We start from the raw sequence: 19,273 nt of genomic DNA, 5'->3' as shown, positions 1-19,273 counted from the left end.
GTCGAGCTGAAGGCGCATGGCCTCTTCGTTCTTATCCTTGTCGTAGTTCTCCACCCGATAGCTTGTAAGCTCCACTTCTGCGGGAATGACAGCTTCACTTCCATATGCTAGTCGAAATGGCGTTTCTCTAGTGGGTGTTCTTGATGTAGTTCGGTATGCCCACCGAACGCTTGGTAGTTCGTCCGGCCAGATACCCTTTGCCCCTTCGAGTCAGGTCTTGATTATCTTGAGCAAGGATCGGTTCGTTACTTCGACTTACCCATTAGCCTGTGGGTGTGCGAGTGACGAGTAGTGAATTTTAATCCATAGCTCTGAGCAGAAGTCTCTGAATGCGCTGTTGTCGAATTGCTTACAATTGTCAGAGACCAACACTCTGGGTATCCCGTACTTGCATATAATATTTCTCCAAACAAAACTTCGGATATTCTTCTCCGTAATAGTGGCTAAGGCCTCTGCTTCTACCCACTTAGTGAAGTAGTCGATGCCAACTACCAGAAACTTTAGCTGCCTGACTGCCGTCGAGAATGGGCCCATGATATCTAGTCCCCATTAAGCGAATGGCCAAGGTGCCATCATGGGGGTCAGCTCTTCGGATGGTTGCCTGATGAAATTGCTAAACCTCTGACACTTGTCGCAGGACTTGACATAAGCTTGCGTGTCCTTTTGCATTATAGGCCAATAGTATCCTGCTCGGATCATCTTGTGTACTAATGACCGTGCCCCTAAATGGTTTCCGTAGATACCTTCGTGGATTTCTCTCATTACGTAATTTGCTTCCTCATGGCCGAAACACCTCAGGTACGGTTGTGAGAACCCTCTTTTGTATAAGACATCTTTTATCAACACAAATCGTGATGCCTGGACCTTTAACTTTCTAGCGGCGCCCTTCTCGTTTGGTAGCACGCCAGCTCTCAAATAGGATATCAATGGCGTAGTCCAATTGCATTCAATATCTACTTCCTGGACATTCGTTCCATCATCAATAAGTGAGGAGACTTGAACAAATGATAATACATGTTCGGGGACCAGCATAAATTCGGCTGAGGCAGCTTTTGCTAGATGGTTAGTACATTTATTTTCTTCCCTTGGGATTTGAATGAATTTAACTTCGAGGTTGCCGATTCGATACTTCACTTCTTCTAGATACCTCTTCATCCTTTCATTCTTACACTCATAGCCGCCATTAATCTGACTTATTACTACCTGCGAGTCGCAATGCACGACCACGTTTTCTGCACATGCAGCCTTTGCGAGGTCTAGCCCTGCCACCAAGGCTTAATATTCTACCTCATTGTTGGTTGTGGGGAAATCTAGTCGGATCATACACTGGATCGTATCCCCCTCTGGAATTTGGATCACCACGCCGGTCGCCCCGACTCGTCTATTTGATGATCTGTCTGTATAAATATTCCATTGTCTTTTCTTCTCTGCCCCTCGGCTGTCTCCGAGGGTGAATTCAGCGATAAAGTCAGCCACTACTTGCCATTTCACAACCGTTCGCGGATGGTATTGTATGTCAAACTCGCTAAGCTCTACTACCCACAAACCCATTCTTCCTGCTGCCTCTAGACTACTCATAGCTTTTCTCAAGGGCTTGTCCGTCAAGACAACAATGGTATGTGCTTGGAAGTACGATTTGAGTCTTCGCGCTGCAATTACCAATGCGAAAGCTAGCTTCTCCATCTGAGGGTACCTCTCTTCTGCTCCTCGAAGCGCTCGGCTTGTAAAGTAGACTGGTCTTTGAGATCCGACTTCCTCTCTTACCAAAGCTGTGCTTACAGCAGCTTGTGAAACGGCTAAATATAGGTAAAGCTCTTCTCCTAGCTTGGATGGACTGAGCAACGGTGGAGATGAAAGATATGCCTTTAAGTCGTCAAATGCCATCTGGCATTCGTCCGTCCACTCGAATGATTTTCTTAGAGTGCGGAAGAAGGGTAGACATCTATCCGTCGCTCTTGAGACGAACTTGTTCAAGGCTGTGATTTTTCCATTCAAACACTGGACCTCCTTAACCGCCCTTGGTGGTTCTAACTCCATTATGGCCCGTCGGGTTAACCTCTATACCTCTTTGGAACACCATGAAGCCCAGGAATTTCCCCGCCGTCACTCCGAACGTGCACTTGTTTGGATTGAGCTTCATGTTGTATGACTTGAGTGTGTCAAAGGTCTCCTTGAGGTTGTCTAGGTGATCATCTTCGCGCAGACTCTTTACTAACATGTCGTCAACATAAACTTGTACGTTCCTCCCAATCTGCTGCGCAAACATTTTGTTCATTAACCTCTGGTATGTTGCCCCAACATTTTTGAGTTCGAATGACATCACCTTGTAGTAGAACAGTCCCTGGCTTGTAACAAAGGAGGTCTTCTCTTGATCAGCTTCTTCCATTTTGATTTAGTTGTAGTCTGAGAAAGCGTCCATGAAACTTAAGAGCTAGTGTCTTGCAGTTGAGTCCACCAAAGTATCTATCCGTGGGAGTGGGTGGTTATCTTTAGGGCAAGCTTTGTTGAGGTTCGTGAAATCTACGCACATCCTCCATTTTCCGTTGGCCTTTTTAACCATGACGACGTTTGCCAACCAGTCGGGGTAGTATACTTCTCGGATGAAATCTGCCTGTAGTAATTTTCAAACTTCCTCCGCTATGGCCTTGTCCCTCTCCTGAGAGAACACTCGTTTCTTTTGTCGAATTGGAGGGAATGAGGGCGACATATTTAACTTGTGAAATATGATTAAGGGGTCAATTCCTGGCATGTCTTCGTGACTTCAGGTGAACACGTCTTGGTTATCTCTGAGGAATGTCGTGAGCGCTTGGCGTACCAGCCAACTAGCTAGTGTGCCAATTCTAGTCGTCCGTTCCGGCCGTGTGTTATCAAGGTTCACCTCTTCCAGTTCCTCAACTGGCTCTACTAGTGCTCGTTGTTCTCCTATGCACATTGTTTGCTGTTGATCCTCCATCTCTAACATGGCAATATAGCATTCCCACGTTGCCACTTAATTTCCTCGCAGTTCTCCCACCCCATAATTAGTTGGGAATTTAATTATCAAGTGGTATGTTGAAGTCACTGCCTTCCAGGAATTGAGAGTGGGTCATCCGAGAATGGCATTGTAGGCGGACGAGCAGTCGACTACGAGAAACGTTACCTCCCTAGTGATCTGCTGAGGATAGTCACCTGCCGTCACAGATAGTGTGATCGCGCTCAAAGGGAACACCTTTGTTCCTCCAAATCCCACGAGAGGGGCATTCGTTGGGGTTAACCATTCCCTGTCAATCCTCATTTGCTGGAATGCCGGGTAGTATAGGATGTCCGCTGAGTTGCCGTTATCGACAAGGACCCGATGCATGTTATAATCTCCTATTTGCAAGCTGACCACAAGTGCGTCGTCATGCGGATGGTGAAGTCTTCGAGCATCATCTTCTGAAAATCCAATGATGGGGTTGTCTATTCGTGGCATTTTAGGTACGAATCCTGTAAGTTGGACGCTATGGACCATTCTGAGGTAGGTTTTGCGGGCTTTTTTGGAAGATCCGGCAACGGTTGTGCCCTTTACGATCATTCTTATGTCCCCTATAAGTGGTCTAGGGCGCTCGTTCTCTTGTCATGAGACCTGCTCCTGGGGCGGATCGGTTCTTTCCTTATTGACGAACCTCTGTAGCTTTCCTTGTCTAATAAGAGCCTCAATCTGCTGTTTCAGATTATAGCAGTTGGTTGTGTCACACCCGTGGTCACGGTGAAAGCGGCAATACTTGTCCTTTGGCCTCTTGTTGGGATCTCCCTTTAGCTTACTAGGGAACGACAGGGCTCCTTCGTCTTTGATCTGCATTAAGACTTGATCTATCAGGGTGGTTAATAGGGTGAAGCTTGTGAACTTCCCAGTAGGGGGTCTAGAGCGCCTTTCATCTCGTCGATCTCCGGTTCTAGCCATCTTTCGTCCTCTATCCTGTCATGTGTCCTCCTGTCTTTCCCTCTTTCTGGGCTTCTCCTCGCGGGCCAGCAATGCATCTTCTGCGTTTATGTATTTAGTGGCTCTATAGAGCACATCCGTCATGGTTTTTAGCTTGTTCTTGTATAAAGAAAACAAGAACTTCCCCTTTCATAACCCATTAGTGAATGCTGCTACGAGTATCTTATCATCCGCTTCGTCAATTGAAAGGGCCTCCTTGTTGAAACGAGTTATGTAAGATCTCAACGTCTCATCTTCTCACTGCTTGATGCTCATCAAACATGCAATAGACCTCTTGTACCTATGTCCCCCAATAAAGTGCGAGGTGAACTGGGTGCTTAACTCCTTGAAAGTGTTGATAGAGTTTGGTGTTAATCTACTGAACCAAATTCTCGTAGGACCCTTCAGCATCGTAGGAAAGGCCCTACACATGATCTCGTCTGGTACTCCTTGAAGGTGCATCAGGGTCTTGAAAGTCTCTAGGTGATCGAGGGGGTCCTTGACCCCGTTGTAGCTTTCAATCTGGGCATGTGAAATTTCTGTGGCAGGGGGAAGGAGTTTACGGAGGTAGTGAATGGTGAGTCGGTTCTATTTACTAGGTCATCAAGATCATTGGACATTCGTCCCTTGAGGGCATTCATCATGACCTCCATCTGTTCCTTCATCGCTTGCATCTCTGTGACAATAGGTGGGGGGGCCGTATCCATGAGAGATGGAAGGCTCATGTTTTGCCGCTCTGGTCTGCTTGGGGCATTACTACCCTTTGGCCTCTCTTGGTCCCTTCGTTCGGCACTGGTACCTTCTTGGTTTTCCTCTTGAACGTTGTGTCCTGCGTCCCTTTGGCGTAGTTGTTCCTCTAGATCATGGTTCTGTTTTGTGAGACGTTCCACTGCTGCCATAAGGGTTTGGATCTGCCTCTCCAATGTAGTGGATCACGGCAGCTCATCTCCTTGAACATTGTTAGTGGTAGCCATCGAGCGAGTGAGTACCATGCAACTCTTACATCTGAGAAGCGATTAGTCTGGCTAAACAGTCGAGTTCCCATAGACGGCGCCAACTGATGATGCCGTAAAAATCACCAGTGAGCTACACGATCCTCGTACTCTTGAAATAGCAACCTGCAAGAAGAAAGAAGTGACCTAACAGAGAGTACTGGTGTGGTGCAGACCAAATACCCTCCGAAGGTCAAGTTAGAACTATTCTCAACTCTAGAGTGCTAGAGAGGGGTTAATTATGCGTACCTCAATTTGTGAGGGCATTGGGGCTTTTATAGTAGTAGAAGGTTGGCATCTCTTCCTTGGTGTAGAAGTCTTTTCCTTATAGGACTCTACTTGAATAGTCCCAAACGTGATGAACAAGACCTTTCCTTGTAGAAAAGATCTTCATTTGTGCACGTATCTTCTGGAATTCTTTTGGTGCTAGAATTCCTATTTTCTTTGGGATTCTATGATGATTCAGGCGTGTGTAGCAAGTATTCCCCATCTAGGGCTTCTGGCTGCTATGTAGACGCATGGCCCATTCTTATCAATCCTTCGTATGAATTGGGCTAGGCTTCTACTGGCCCATGGAAGTGGGCCTGTCAGGCCCATCTTTATACAGATCTGTCATCCCAGTTTTTACCCTCTTCAATTTACATTCAAATTGCATGATTATCGGGTCAAGATTAGAGTTCACCCCTTGTTCTGCATCTTCCACCAATTGCATAATTTTACCCCCTTTTTAGGGGGCTAAAATCTAAAAGCTTGAGCTAAACTAAATTGTTATCAATATTTTTGCGACCATGCACAAAAAAGAAGAAGAAAAGAAATGGTTATGTTAGCTAAAAACATATTCTTCACCATAACATTGACAAGATGAGAGTGTTAGAATGTGCACAATAACCCTATCACCCAAAATAAATAAATAATCATTTACCAAATAATAGAATTGCCATGACCTCCAAAGAAATTTTGAAAAAAATTATTTTCTAATTGCATAAATTTAGTCTTCCACGTAATTTATTTAACATAATAATGACTTTATTATATGCACAAATTCCATCCTTTCTTGTCATCCATAAGTTGCAACTTCATCAAAAGTAGTTAAGATTGCAATATGGAGGAGTGGGTGGAGTCTACCCTACCCAAGTAATTGGGCTATAGCTAGAAATTGCAATCAGTAATTAAGCTTCTGCGCCCAATATCATTATTATTATTAAAAAGCCTAAATTGAAATAGGTTGGTTCGTCCAACATATGTATATATAGAATGACTTTAGAGAAATACTATGTCCGCAATATTTTCACAACAAATCCTATGTAATAGGTTGTTACAGGTTATTATTGGTGGGATAGAAAAGTAATTTCAATAGTAGGTTCAAATTAGAACCAATAACAACTAATCACCTATGATTTGTTGTGAAAATGTTGTAGACGTAACATCTTTCATAGTAATATAGTACTCTTATCTAAGTTATCTCAGGCTCTATTTGGTAGGAAGATTTTTGTTTTTATTTTCAAAAAAATATGAAATAAATTTTCCAAAAATTGAAATTGAAACTAGTTTTTAAATGATAATTTTTATATTGTATGTGTTTGGCTCCCACTTTAAAAAACACTTTTAAAAATACTAAAAAAAAAGAAAGAAAAAAGATGTTTAGGCAATGGCCTAAGGCCCCCTAAAGTAGAATCTATCATATATCTTTGTTTTATAGTATTGCACAAAAATAAGAATAAAAAAGTAAGGTCTCTCACTTAGGGGAAAAAAATGTTCTATCAACTGATAGAATGTCTTGTAATTTAGGCCAAAAAATTTAATAAATAATACGTTTTATTATTGAAATCTCTTGGATTTGTGCTAAAACACAAGAGCTTGTTTAAACCCCCAATTTTAAAATTACGGCTTAATTGGTTTTACTTTAACTAATCTAAGTGCGGAACAAGAGTAAGTGAAGCGCAATCATCGAAACTACTCTAGTGCATAAACATGAACAATAAACAATAAATGTAAAGCACAAGAGTAAGGGAAGAGAGATACAAACACAAGATAACACCAAGACGTGTTATCGAAGAGGAAATCGAAGAACTCGACGAAAAATCTCTCCGCGATCTTCCAAGTCGAAATCGATCCACTAGTGAATAAATTGGAATACACGGATAACAAAAGACCCTCCAAGCCTAGTCTACCTAATGTATTTGACCCCTCCAAGCTCCTGCTACCAACGGACTTCTCGGAGTCTTATCTTCACCAGCTATCCGGATCTCGCAATATGCCCGATTGCATCCGCCAACCCTCACTAGCTTCTTTTGGCTAATCCCCAAATCTTCCTAAGCTCCAAAAAACTCTCTACACTCTAAATAGGTGTGGGTTGTGTTTGGCTACAAATCTCCTCTTAAGGTATGACAATGGGAGAGGGAAGGAGAAGAGGCTACAATGATTTCTCACTAAGGATGAGTAGCTCTCTCTCTCTCTAAAAGATGGGTGTGTTGTGTTGTAGAAACCGATTTAGGGTTTTCCTTCTAAATAATAGTCTCCTTTACTTTTGTGGGTAATAAGGGTATATAGTATGGGTAAAGGGTAAGAAAGTCACTTAAAATCCTCCAGGCAGAGAGTTTCTTGAGTACCTCACGAGATGGCCTGTCTCGTGAAGTACTTGCCAAATATAGCCTGGAACTTGACTCTTCAGCTTCCACATGTGCTTCTCACGTGCCCTTTTCATAGGAACCTTTCTCACGAACTTCTTGCGAGCTAGTCGCGAAACTACATTGATTTTCATTTCATGCTTGATTTTTCACCAACTTAATACTAAACCCAATACAATAAAATCTCATAAAATACAAGGAAATAAATTATTGCAATTACAATACTTTTTGTGATGGAATAAAGCCAACATAAAATATAGTTGTAAATCACAACTTTACAATTTTATTTTTGGAAGTTTAAGAATGTAAAAATTTTTAATCTTCCAAAAATTTTACTATTTTCTTCTCTCTCTATCAAAATTAAATTTAGAATTAATAATTTCCGAGAAAAATTCATTACTAAAATAGTAAAACTCATTGTTCAAAAACTGAAGTCCAACATTGCCAAAAGAGGTATTGGCCATCTAAAATATGATATTTATTTTGATATAGATTATTTCAATAATTTTAGAATTAAAATTTTTAAAATACATTTATAAATATAGGAAAATAGTCTAAATAATTTCTCAAATTATATAAAAATGTTGAATTCGTTTTCCTAATTCATGCATTGCTTATAAAATATTAAGTAATTAGTCATTTAACATTTGCATCTGACCTTGAAATGTGTTGAGTCAACCTTAGACTAGGCCATATTTTCGTGGATCGTGAATTTGAGTGAGGTTTGAAAAAGAATATATTTTAAACTGAATTGAGATATTCAATAGAAATGAAACCAATTAGAATTTACAAGTTTTGAAAACTACGTATGAAAATTTCTCATAGAATTTTGGTCATATTTTACATGAAAAGCATTTAACATGCCAATAACATGGTTAATATTTCATGATTTTGGTATGAACATAGTGATATTAGTATAAAGAAACCAATTTAATTGAGGCCAAATTTGTTAAAAATATATATATCAAATTGATGGCTTGGCAAAGAATATTCAACGAGTACCACCTTTGGAATATTGGAAAAAACACATGGCATGCAACACTACAATATACCTATGGGCAATGCATGAACACATGGAAATATACCTAAATACAAGTTTAAAATGCCACAAGGGGCCAACACAGATACACACAAAACAAATGGGACACAGCCCAATCAAAATTTTGAAAAAATTTGCCCAAAAACAAAGTTCCCAACCCCTTTTCGAAAAATTCCCAATTTTAGAACCCTAAGTTAATTTCTACATAATCTAGAAAAAAAATAAGAAGAATGTTAAGAAAACATACCTTTAAGTAGATTGTGCAGAAATCAAGCTTGAAAATGATGGGGTTTGATTGAAAATCAGTTTTGGGTTGAGAGAGGTTTGAGTGAGGCAATGAGAGGGAAAATTGAGAGTGTTTTAAAAATCTGTCACATCAACCCTATAAAACTGAAAACACACGTTTTTTGTGGGTTAGATAGTCTCGAAATTACTCGCGAAAAACACCATTGAAGGATAGAAACTTTCGTGGGAAGTGCTTGGTCACGAAATAGTCGTGAGACAGTCGTGATACTTACTATATGAATTTTGAGATTTTTAGTTTTCCCTTAAAGCATTTTGAGATCAGTGCTTGAAATTTTTGATATTTCAATATTGAGAGTGAGCCTTTGGCTTTTTGAGCACCATACATTTCAATTTTAAAAGTCGCTTTTCCTTTTTCCTAGTCAAATACTAGTATGTGCGACGGCTTTTGTAGCTCATGATCTTTTTTTCATTTTGAGATTTACATTTGGTGAGCTCTAATGCAAAAACATAAAAGTAAAGTGGGAAGAGATATAGGCACAAGTCTATGCAAGTATCAAGACCATCAAGACTATTGACCAATCATTCATGACAAGTTTGAAGATCTATTTACAACAATCACACATAGTTTTCAAGATTTCTCCCACAAAGATATATGTGCATATAAAACAAGCTAAACTTGTAAATGCACTACGCCATGAGTACGAAGGTACTAGGCCAAACTCACATGTGATATACACAACACAAGCGATCAAACTTTTTGGAGTTTTTTCAATTTTTATGGGTTTTTGAATTTTTGAACACACTCAAAAACAAAACATGATAAGTAAGATCAACAAAACAACTAGAACAAAGCAAAACTTGAAAAAGAAACATGCTATAAACTAGAAGCAATGACACAAGAGAGTTATGTATGTCATGATGCATGAACCTATGATCCTAAACATCAGAAATATTAATGCATGGGCATAGAGAGTGATCATGCATAGTTACCCTTCTTCACCCACTCTTTACGAGTATTTTGGGTGAGAGCCTTAGATGGCGGTGTACGACCAACATAACTTTCAAACCTCGGAGTGAAGCTAGCAAGGCATAATGATATGTTCTTCAGCATTTCCATAACGTCTCCAATGAACTTTCTTGACCACGCATAGAGTCAGCCCTTTTGAGTGCATGAAGCTTGAAACAATTCAGTCTTGTGTGCCCTTGTATGCCACAATGATGACACACATGCTTCACGTGAGGCCCCCTTTGATTTTTGGGTAATAACTTCCCTTTTTCCTTTGGTCTTACACCAATGGTTCTTTTTACAGCAGCAGGGGTCTCAATCTTAGCCCAAACCGGTCTTATCATGAGAAGATTTTTGAGAGGACACCACGTTGTTAAGTTTCTTGGTGGAGATGCGCTCAACCTTGACATTAGCTTGAATAATTTCAAGTTCAAGAAACTTGATCTTAGAGTAAGCTTCAACCAACTCTCCTTTGAGTCTTTCTACTTCACACTTTGCTTCCTTGTGTTGCACAAGTATACACCTATGCTCTTCCTCAACCTTTTTCATCTTTTTCACAGCAAGGTTCGCAATTTTGGCATATTTGCCACAATCTTCCAGCAGAGAATCATATGCTTCTTGAAGGTTGATCTCCCCTTCATTTTGGCACACGTCTTTATCTTCCAATTATTCAATTTCCTCATCCTTAGAAATATTACCAAGTTCATCAACCAAATTGCTCAAATCATTCTTTGAATCAATGAAGGCAATTGTCATGAAGGCTCTGTAGTTTCCTTCACTGTCACATTCTCCTTCTGTGTCTGAATTTGACCTGTCAGAATCACTAAGGGTAGTGGCAAACACTTTACCCTTCCCTCTCAAATAGTTGGGACACTCCTTCTTGAGATGTCCATGGCCATTGCATTTATAACACACAATTCCTTGAGGGGATTGAAACTCCTTTCCATCTTTCTTCTTGAACTCCTTCCTATCACCTTTGGAGGATGAAAACCTTCCTTTGCTAAATGGCTTCCCACTATTTTTCATCTTCAGAAATTTTCGGAAGTTGTTTGCAATGAATGCTACCTCCTTCTCCACATCATCTTCTTCGAAGGAGTCATCCATTCTTTCGGTGATGGTTTTGAGAGCAAGAGATTTGCTCGTTTTGTGAGAAGGCAGTCCCAGCTCATATGTTTGGAAAGATCCAATGAGTTCTTGGATTTTGATCTCATCCAAATCCTTACTTTCCTCTATAGCTGTGACCTTCGCACGGAAGCTCTCCGGTAAGGACCTCAAAATCTTTCTCACCACCTTAGCATCCTCAATCTTCTCTTTGAGATTGAGCTTAGCAATTACGATTTCATTGAGCTTCCCATAGAATGAATCGAAAGACTCATCGTCACCCATCTTGAGCTCTTCAAATCTAGTGGTAAGCATTTGGAGCTTCATGTCCTTAACTTTCTTGGTATCCTCATAAGTAGTCTTAAGAATCATCCAAGCTTCCTTGGCTGTCTTCACATGCGATATCCTGTGAAATTTATTAGTAGACACACAACAGAATATAGTGTTAATAGCTTTATTGTTTGCATTAGCCAAAGCAAGAGCTAACTTGTCCCACTCGGACTTGGCTGTCGTGGGTTTAACATACCTATTCTCGACAGAGTCCCATACCGACTCATCTATAGCACAAAAGAAAGCCCTCATGCAGACTTTCCAAAATGCATAGTTGCTCCCATCAAAGAATGGTGGAGCATTGAGCGATTGTGATTGGTCCATCATAAAAGGGTCAAGGATCACACTCAGGTAATAAAACCATAGCGAGTGTACCCGCTCTGATACCAATTGAAAGCTCAAAAATGTGTTAAATCACAAAAGTTGTTTAGAACCCCAAATTAAAGATTACAGCTCGATTGATTTTACTCTAAATTATACAAAGTGCAGAAAAGAGTAAATGCGAGCGTTCAAACAAATAAACTACTCTAAGCCATATTCATCACAACACAATAGTAAAATGAAAGCTAAAAGAGTAGGGAAGAAGAAAGAAAACACAAGATAACATGCCGATGTGTTATCGAAGAGGAAATTGAAGTACTCAGCGTAAAACCTTTCCGCCGCCCTCCAAGCGGTAATCGATCCACTAGACAATCAGTTGGGATACATGAATAACAAAAGACCCTCCAAGCCTAGTCTACCCAATGCACCTAAGCCCCCCAAGCTCCTACTCCAAGAAGACTTCTCGGAACTTTGTCTTGTCTAGCTCTCCAGATCTTGCAATGCACCCGATTGCATCTGCCAAAGCCTAGCTTCTTCCAATGCTTCCCAGCAGCACCAAAACCTCACTTGACACTCTGAAAGGGTGTGGTAAGTGTTTGGGCTATCAACCTCTCAATGATATAGAAATGGAGAGGTAGGAGTTGAGGAAAATCCATAAGTAATTATGTAGAGAATTGTGGGTATAACAATCTCTAACTCTCAATATTTGTGGCTAAGGTTTTCTCTCAAAAGCACTCCTTAACACATGTGGGTAATGGGGGTATAAATAGTGTGGGTAAGGATAGAGTGTATCAGAAATGACAATCTGACAAAACAGAATGTTTCGCGAGTGTCCGCGGGAAGTCTTTACTTGCGAGACACTCGCGAAAACTAGTTGTCTCCATCCTGTCCTGATTTTTCACATTCCAATCATGTACAAGGCACATGCATCACTTCGTGGGAAGCTTACTCGCGAGCTACCCGCGAAAACAACTTTAGTCTTCAAGTAGCCTTGAGTCTTCATACTCTCTTTCTCTCACACACAACCCTTACAAATAAAACCCATATGAAATACAGGGTACATAAGATTGAAAAAAATTACAATCAAATTTGGTACAGAATAAAAGCCAAAACATACATAGTTGTAAATTACAACTTTACAACGATGACCAAAGTTCGTCATAACAACACAGAAAGCCATCGTAGATTAGTATTGCCAACAGCAAAAGGCCGTCAATGACCGTCAGAAAAAGTCTTGTTGGTAATACTATATTACCGATGAGGCAATTGCTAACACTCATTTTCTACAGCACAACTTCGTTGTAAGTACTTGATATTTGCCGTCGTAGATTCAACTTCATACAAGGAAGTTAGACAACCAAATATCTATTGCGATGACCATAGGCCATCATTAATGCATAGTTTCGACGACAAAATGCTGTCGTAGTTATTTCATTTGTCATCAACAATACAACTTCATATGTGGAAGTCGTATGACCAAATACTTTTTATGACGAACTAAGGCCGTTGTTAAGACTTTTTTTTTTTTTTTGACAAATAAAAGCCGTAGTAATTACTTGGTTTGTATTCAACAATGTAACTTCATACAAGGAAGTCAAACGACCAAATACTTTCTACAACAAACTAAGGCCGTTGTTAAAGCCCTTGTTTTGATGAATAAAAGTTATCATAAGTACTTGGTTTGTCGTTGAAAATAACTTTTGTGATGAACTGTAGTTGTTGTTAATGTATTTTTCCAACAAGTAAAAGCCATTGTCAAATACTTGGTTTGTCGTCAACAATACATTATCAATGTGACCATTTACCTTTTTCGATGAACTTTGACCATTATTGAAACCTATTCACCATGTCACTAATACATTATTTGCAACAAAATAACTCTGTTGATAATAAAAGAGAGATCATTTCTAATATTTTAATTGTGAGGAAAGATAAATCTCCTAAAAGTTTCTCAATTCAAATAACAAGAACAAATCCGTAATTGTCCAAAACCAGAAAGTGCATAATGCAATAAAAAAATATTAAAACATCTACAAAATAGAATCAAATGTTCATTAATACATGAAAGCTATAATATCCATCACCAAACTTGAAAACATAAATATTGGAAGATCAATCATCATCTGAGTCAGTATTCTCCTTCTGAGAGCCATCTGAGTTAGTATTTTTCTCCTCAGAGTCATCTTCCTCCTTAGAGACATCTTCTGTGTTTCCATTCACATTTTGATTTCCATTTCTAACATTGTTCTGCAATATTTTGATTAAACTAAATAAGTATACAAAAAAATTATTACTATGCAAATTATATTTACAATACATAATAAAGATATTGAAACGTACTAATTTAACAACATGAACAACAATCCCCACAATGAATAACAATGGTATTGTCAACATCAAAGAATACAGAATCCTTACTAACAAGAACCTTGTAGTTCTCCTGTGAATGAGAACTTCAAAGAATAAATTTGCCACCAATAATCACATTAATTAGTAACATCAATAACATTTTCATAACAAACACTACAGATCATGTATTTTGAATAGATAGGTAAAAAGATACTAATTTAAATACATATTTTCAATCTAAATTTAGCGATCCAAATAATTGAAATCTATAATGAGCAACTTTACAACTTATTTCAACAACCTCAAGAAAATAGCAAAAAATATTAATGTTGATTATACTGAAAAATATATAAACATACCTGTGTAGAAGGTTCTTGCATAGAAATAAGGCCCATCTTTTTCAAAACATTTGCTATAATAAGAGGCATATCCTGTTTCAATCGATTGATTGTTCCCTCCAATTCCATTTTCTCAGCAAAACTTTTATCCTGTATTTCTTTCAAATGAAGCTCAAAATCCTCCTTTTCTTTTAAGCGGTCTAGTTGACATCACTTACTACACTGGCTAGATGAACTTGGTCCATTCACATCTCTAGGCTTGACACAGACACCCATGCCAAGCACACGACCACGAGTAGGAGGTCTAGTCACTTTAAAGAATATTTGACTATCATTAACAATCTCACCCTAAGATGCAACCTTTGATTTCCTTGCATCCATTTTTTCCTAAAACAACATTTATTCCATTAGTAGATATATAAAAACTTTAAATTCAATAAGACATTTAAAAACAATAATAATGATAATAACATACATATAATTTTTGTGCTTTTTCACTGGCAAAAGTAATACCATCCTTTTTCACATGCATCAACCTAAAACATTCGATTGGACATGGTTCGCAACCATTCTTTTCCTCCTATGACCATTTTAAAAGGAAAATCATAAGATAAATCAAATCAATATACGAACTAATGTTATAGAAATTTAACATGACAATTTTATCATACCAATTCTTTTCTGCGGTTAGCCATTGGTATAGAACCTATAGTCACAATGATAGCTTGATTTTCTTTGTATTTTTTTTTTTTTTTTTTTGTTTCTATCACTTTTATCCTGGTTACATGGAAAAATACACTAAAGGGGTTAATTTTTAAACATTTGCTTCTACGAAAGATTTTAGAAAAAAAATATATTAAAAAAATATTAATAAAGTTCAATTTATAATCACCTTCCACTTGCCATCATTTCATTTGTTGCAGACATCTTTCCAAATAGTGGGAGTTACATCATCTAGGGGATGCTTGTACCATTCATCTTGAGGAATTTCATTTTTTACACATTCTTCTCTAAGGTGCCACATCCAATCAGGATAGTGTCGTTTGACATGCTCATCAAATACCTCCCTCTCAAGAACTAAGTCATCTACCTCAAATTGTGCTTCTTTGTATAACTCATAAAGCATATTCAGTTGTTCTTTAGGGTATTTTGAAAAAGTTGTCCATGGCCCAGTAATGTTTTGGTGAAACTTGATAGTAATCTCTTGGGGTATTTTCTTTTCTATGAATCTAATAAAATGAAAGAAACACAAAGCATGTAAAATATAACATATAAATGAAATGTAAGCACTATCAGCCTTTCCCTGACCTCTTTTCTTTTGTACAGTAGATCCTACAATTGGTATATTAGCATATAAACTTTAGGGAAATATTTAGTAAGTATTACCTTCGCTGCCTCTATTAATCACACTATTAGAAGAAACAAGTGCTTCATTAGTTGGAGACTCAGATGAATGAAGGAGTAACTTATAATTGATGAAGGAGTAACTTATGATTGACTAACACTATCACCCTTATCTCTCGCTTGTTCTATAGCTCGCTTCTTACCTTGCTTTGCCATTCACCGATAACATAGTTAAAAAGAAAGCCACATCTTTGATAAGTTGTAATTATTTAGTCAACAAAAACATAATTAAACACTATTATTTAGTCAACACTACTATTATCCTCATCCTCATCACTACCTTCCTTGTCCTCATCACTATTTCCCTCTCCATGTAGATGCCATCTAGTATAATCACGTCTCATCCCTTTCCATAAGAGGTCTCTTGTAACCTCAACTCATGTTCTTCTATACCTATTGTTACAATCATTATGACATTTTATCTTCATATCCTCATCTTTGATACGTTGAAATGCATAATCAACAAACTCTATTACTCCATTTATATATTCCTCACATGACCTACTAGAAAGATTTATCAACCGACATTATATCTACACCCTTCAAAAATGACATAAATATCAACAATAATTCCTGCCTAAATTGTGATAAATAAACTATGGTAGGAAAAAAGTGGGACAAGTCAATTATGAGTCAAAACTTGCTACTTTTGCTCACACAATTAATTTGGAAGAGATAGGATGCTTAATCGGCCTTGAATACCCTTAATAAGATGAAAAAGAGTTAACTAGAGTTGATGGAATTAGCCTTAGGTATAAATGTGCGAATATGTTCGAGGTAGTGGTTACAATTGGTTTTAAGCTCTAAAAATCATCGACCCCCCTCTTCTAGGGCTTTCTGTGTCTTATATAGTCATCTCAGATGTATCTTAGCCCTAAATTTGGAGGGTCAGAGTTCAATTTCTTTGATACTTGTCCCATCAAGGCCTTACTAGAAGGCTTCTACATTAAGCTATGAGCTGTGCTAGCACTGTTCAGGGGTCATTTCTTCATAAATACGACTAGCTAAGTAAATTCAAAGCATTGAATGCGGAGGTGATAGATGTTTTATTTGTCTTCTTCCCTTCCTAGCTTGATGACAAAATTTCATTCTCATCCTCAGTTTATACCTGAAGGCCCTTAAAATTTGGTTCCTAACCCCCGAGGATATGTTGGCAGCCTCGACTCCTCGGGCGTTATTGTCTCCCTACATTTGCAAAGGGTTGCTCACATCTTCCCGAGGATTCATTGTCAATGCCTTTCGAGGTTTGTACTTCTAACATTGTCTCTGGCCCTCCTATTCTTGTCATCAGATTCTTGTCCTCCCAAACTTATTATAAAAATTAAAAATTAAAAAACTAAATTAAAAACACCACCACTGAATATATTGTAAATTAACTAACAAAAAAAGCTTAATTAAATTTAAGAGGTCCACTAATTTAATTAAATAATTAAATACAAATAACATGCATGGCGCAAATCATTTTTATCTATTTGTTTTATCAAATTGAAAAGTGGTCAATACATCTTCATCTTTATGCCAAAAGGTCATTTCGCTTGTTTTATAACTAATCCTATGGTTGTCTCTAGTCTCCACTTGTAGCTTTATAGACAAAAAATATTCAACAGTATTAATCAATATTATATTATTATATATCCAATACCCAGTACCCAAAACCCACTCAAACCCTCCTTACTTAACATAATTTGATCATATCGAGTGGTCATAGACCCAACTTCAATGGTTGATCATGTTTGACCAAATATTGACCAAGTTTTGTAAACTTTGACTACTCATTTTCACAATCTGGCCATCTAATTGATGATATACTTTGCCAACACCAATATCTCACCACATTTTTCCAATCTAATGGTTGAATTTTGGATTTGAGTTTAGAGCATTATGGACGTGTTGTACCAACACACCAAGAAATTTTGATTGGTCACGTTCTACCAATCCAATTGTTTGATTGAACTCAAAATTCATCAAAACCAATATTTTATCCTACTCTTCCAATCCAATGGTCAAATTTTAAATCTAACTATGGCACAAGATGGACGCATGTCGTATCCGCCTATAATGAAATTTCAATCACTAAAAATATCCAACACTCTACTAATTAAGAGAGTTATACACCATATAAGTATTACTAAGAATCGAGAAAATGATCTACAAAATACAACCAAAAACCTACAAAATGACATCGAATGGATTTGCATACGGCATTTGACTTTGCCATTTTAAAACTTGAAACTGATAAAAGCATGAAAACCAAGAAAACCTTAAAACATTTATTAATACGCAAAACCCACTTAAAACCTCCTTGAACAACCTAATTTGATCAAATCCAGTGGTCTTAGAACCAACTTTGAATTTTGACCAAAGATTGACCAAGTTTAATAGACTTTGACGAAGTTTCGCAAGATTTGACTACTCTGTTCTCACAATTTGACTGTCTGATTATCACTATAATTTACAAACACAAATATCTTACCACATTCTACCAATCCAATAGTCAGATTTTGGATCTCCAACTAGTTTCTTGATGGACACGTGTTGTTGTACCCACCCACTAGGAAACTTTGATTAACCCGTTGACACAATCCGATCATTCAAAATGGCTGAAATACGCCACCAAAGCTAGGAAATGACCGAAATACACATAAACTTCTAAACTGATGAAAGTGCCCCTAAAAGCTTCAAAATGATCAAAATATGTTTTTACTTCTGAAATGACCAAAATAGCCCTCATGTACTTGGAGGGTCTTTTCAGATTTTTTTTGTTGTTTTCAAAATTAAGACAAAATTCTAGAGTTTTAAGACAATATTGAGGAAAATTTACCATTCAAAGTAAATAATCATTTTTATGGCCATATGTATGTTGGAAATCACTTTTATTGTGACAGATTTACCTTACCATCATTAATACATTTTTTTCTTAAGAAAATTTTAAATATTAATGACGACCAGAACGTCCATTGCAAATAACAACACAATATATAGTGATGGAAAAAACCATCAAACACATTAAAAATAAGGGCATGATTTCCCCCTTTTAAAAAAATTACCAATGTCGATAGCATAGGTCCATTGCAAATATTATTTATTGGGAGGGATCCAATTCCATTACTAATTCATTATTTCTTTTAAAACAAATTAACTATTTACGATGGTCAAAATGTTCATCGTAAATACAAACTCAATTAGAAAAATAAAAAAATTTAATTGCAATGGATAAATGTTGTCACAAATGTGAATACTAAGGGGGGAATTTTCCCTCCAAAATATTTTACCATTTTCGATGGTTTCATGTCTATCGCTAATACCTTTTTTATTTTATTTTATTTTATTTACGATGGAATAATGTTTGTCGCAAATAATAATGCCATAAAATATAAATATTTTGTATTTTTGACGCACAAAGGCCGTCACAAGTGTTAATAGTGCCGACGTTGTTTCTTCCATCGTTGTAAATAATACTCTCTTTTAAATTTATGATGGAAGATTGTTTGTCGCAAATACTAACACCATAAAAAATATATATTTTGTTTTTTCAACATACCAAAGCCGTCACAAGTGTTAATAATTTTGATGGTTTTTC

General features: G+C 37.6%; 2 protein-coding genes across 2 annotated transcripts; both read right to left on the bottom strand.

Moving 5' to 3' along the window:
• Positions 1 to 549: 549 nt before the first annotated feature.
• Positions 550 to 2,037, bottom strand: LOC126728235 (uncharacterized). Its single transcript, XM_050434097.1, has 2 exons — positions 1,288 to 2,037; positions 550 to 1,203 (listed from the first exon to the last, which is right to left on the bottom strand). The coding sequence occupies exons 1-2, from the start codon at positions 2,035 to 2,037 to the stop codon at positions 550 to 552; spliced, it is 1,404 nt and encodes a 467-aa protein (XP_050290054.1).
• An 8,134-nt stretch (positions 2,038 to 10,171) lies between these two features.
• On the bottom strand, positions 10,172 to 11,605 carry LOC126728234 (uncharacterized). The gene is made up of 4 exons (XM_050434096.1): positions 11,478 to 11,605; positions 11,186 to 11,357; positions 10,549 to 11,092; positions 10,172 to 10,485 (listed from the first exon to the last, which is right to left on the bottom strand). The coding sequence occupies exons 1-4, from the start codon at positions 11,603 to 11,605 to the stop codon at positions 10,172 to 10,174; spliced, it is 1,158 nt and encodes a 385-aa protein (XP_050290053.1).
• Positions 11,606 to 19,273: the final 7,668 nt, after the last annotated feature.

Source organism: Quercus robur, chromosome 5 (genome assembly GCF_932294415.1).
Source record: "Quercus robur chromosome 5, dhQueRobu3.1, whole genome shotgun sequence".
Taxonomy (NCBI): Eukaryota; Viridiplantae; Streptophyta; class Magnoliopsida; order Fagales; family Fagaceae; genus Quercus; species Quercus robur.
This window is presented reverse-complemented; position numbering and strand designations above follow the sequence as displayed.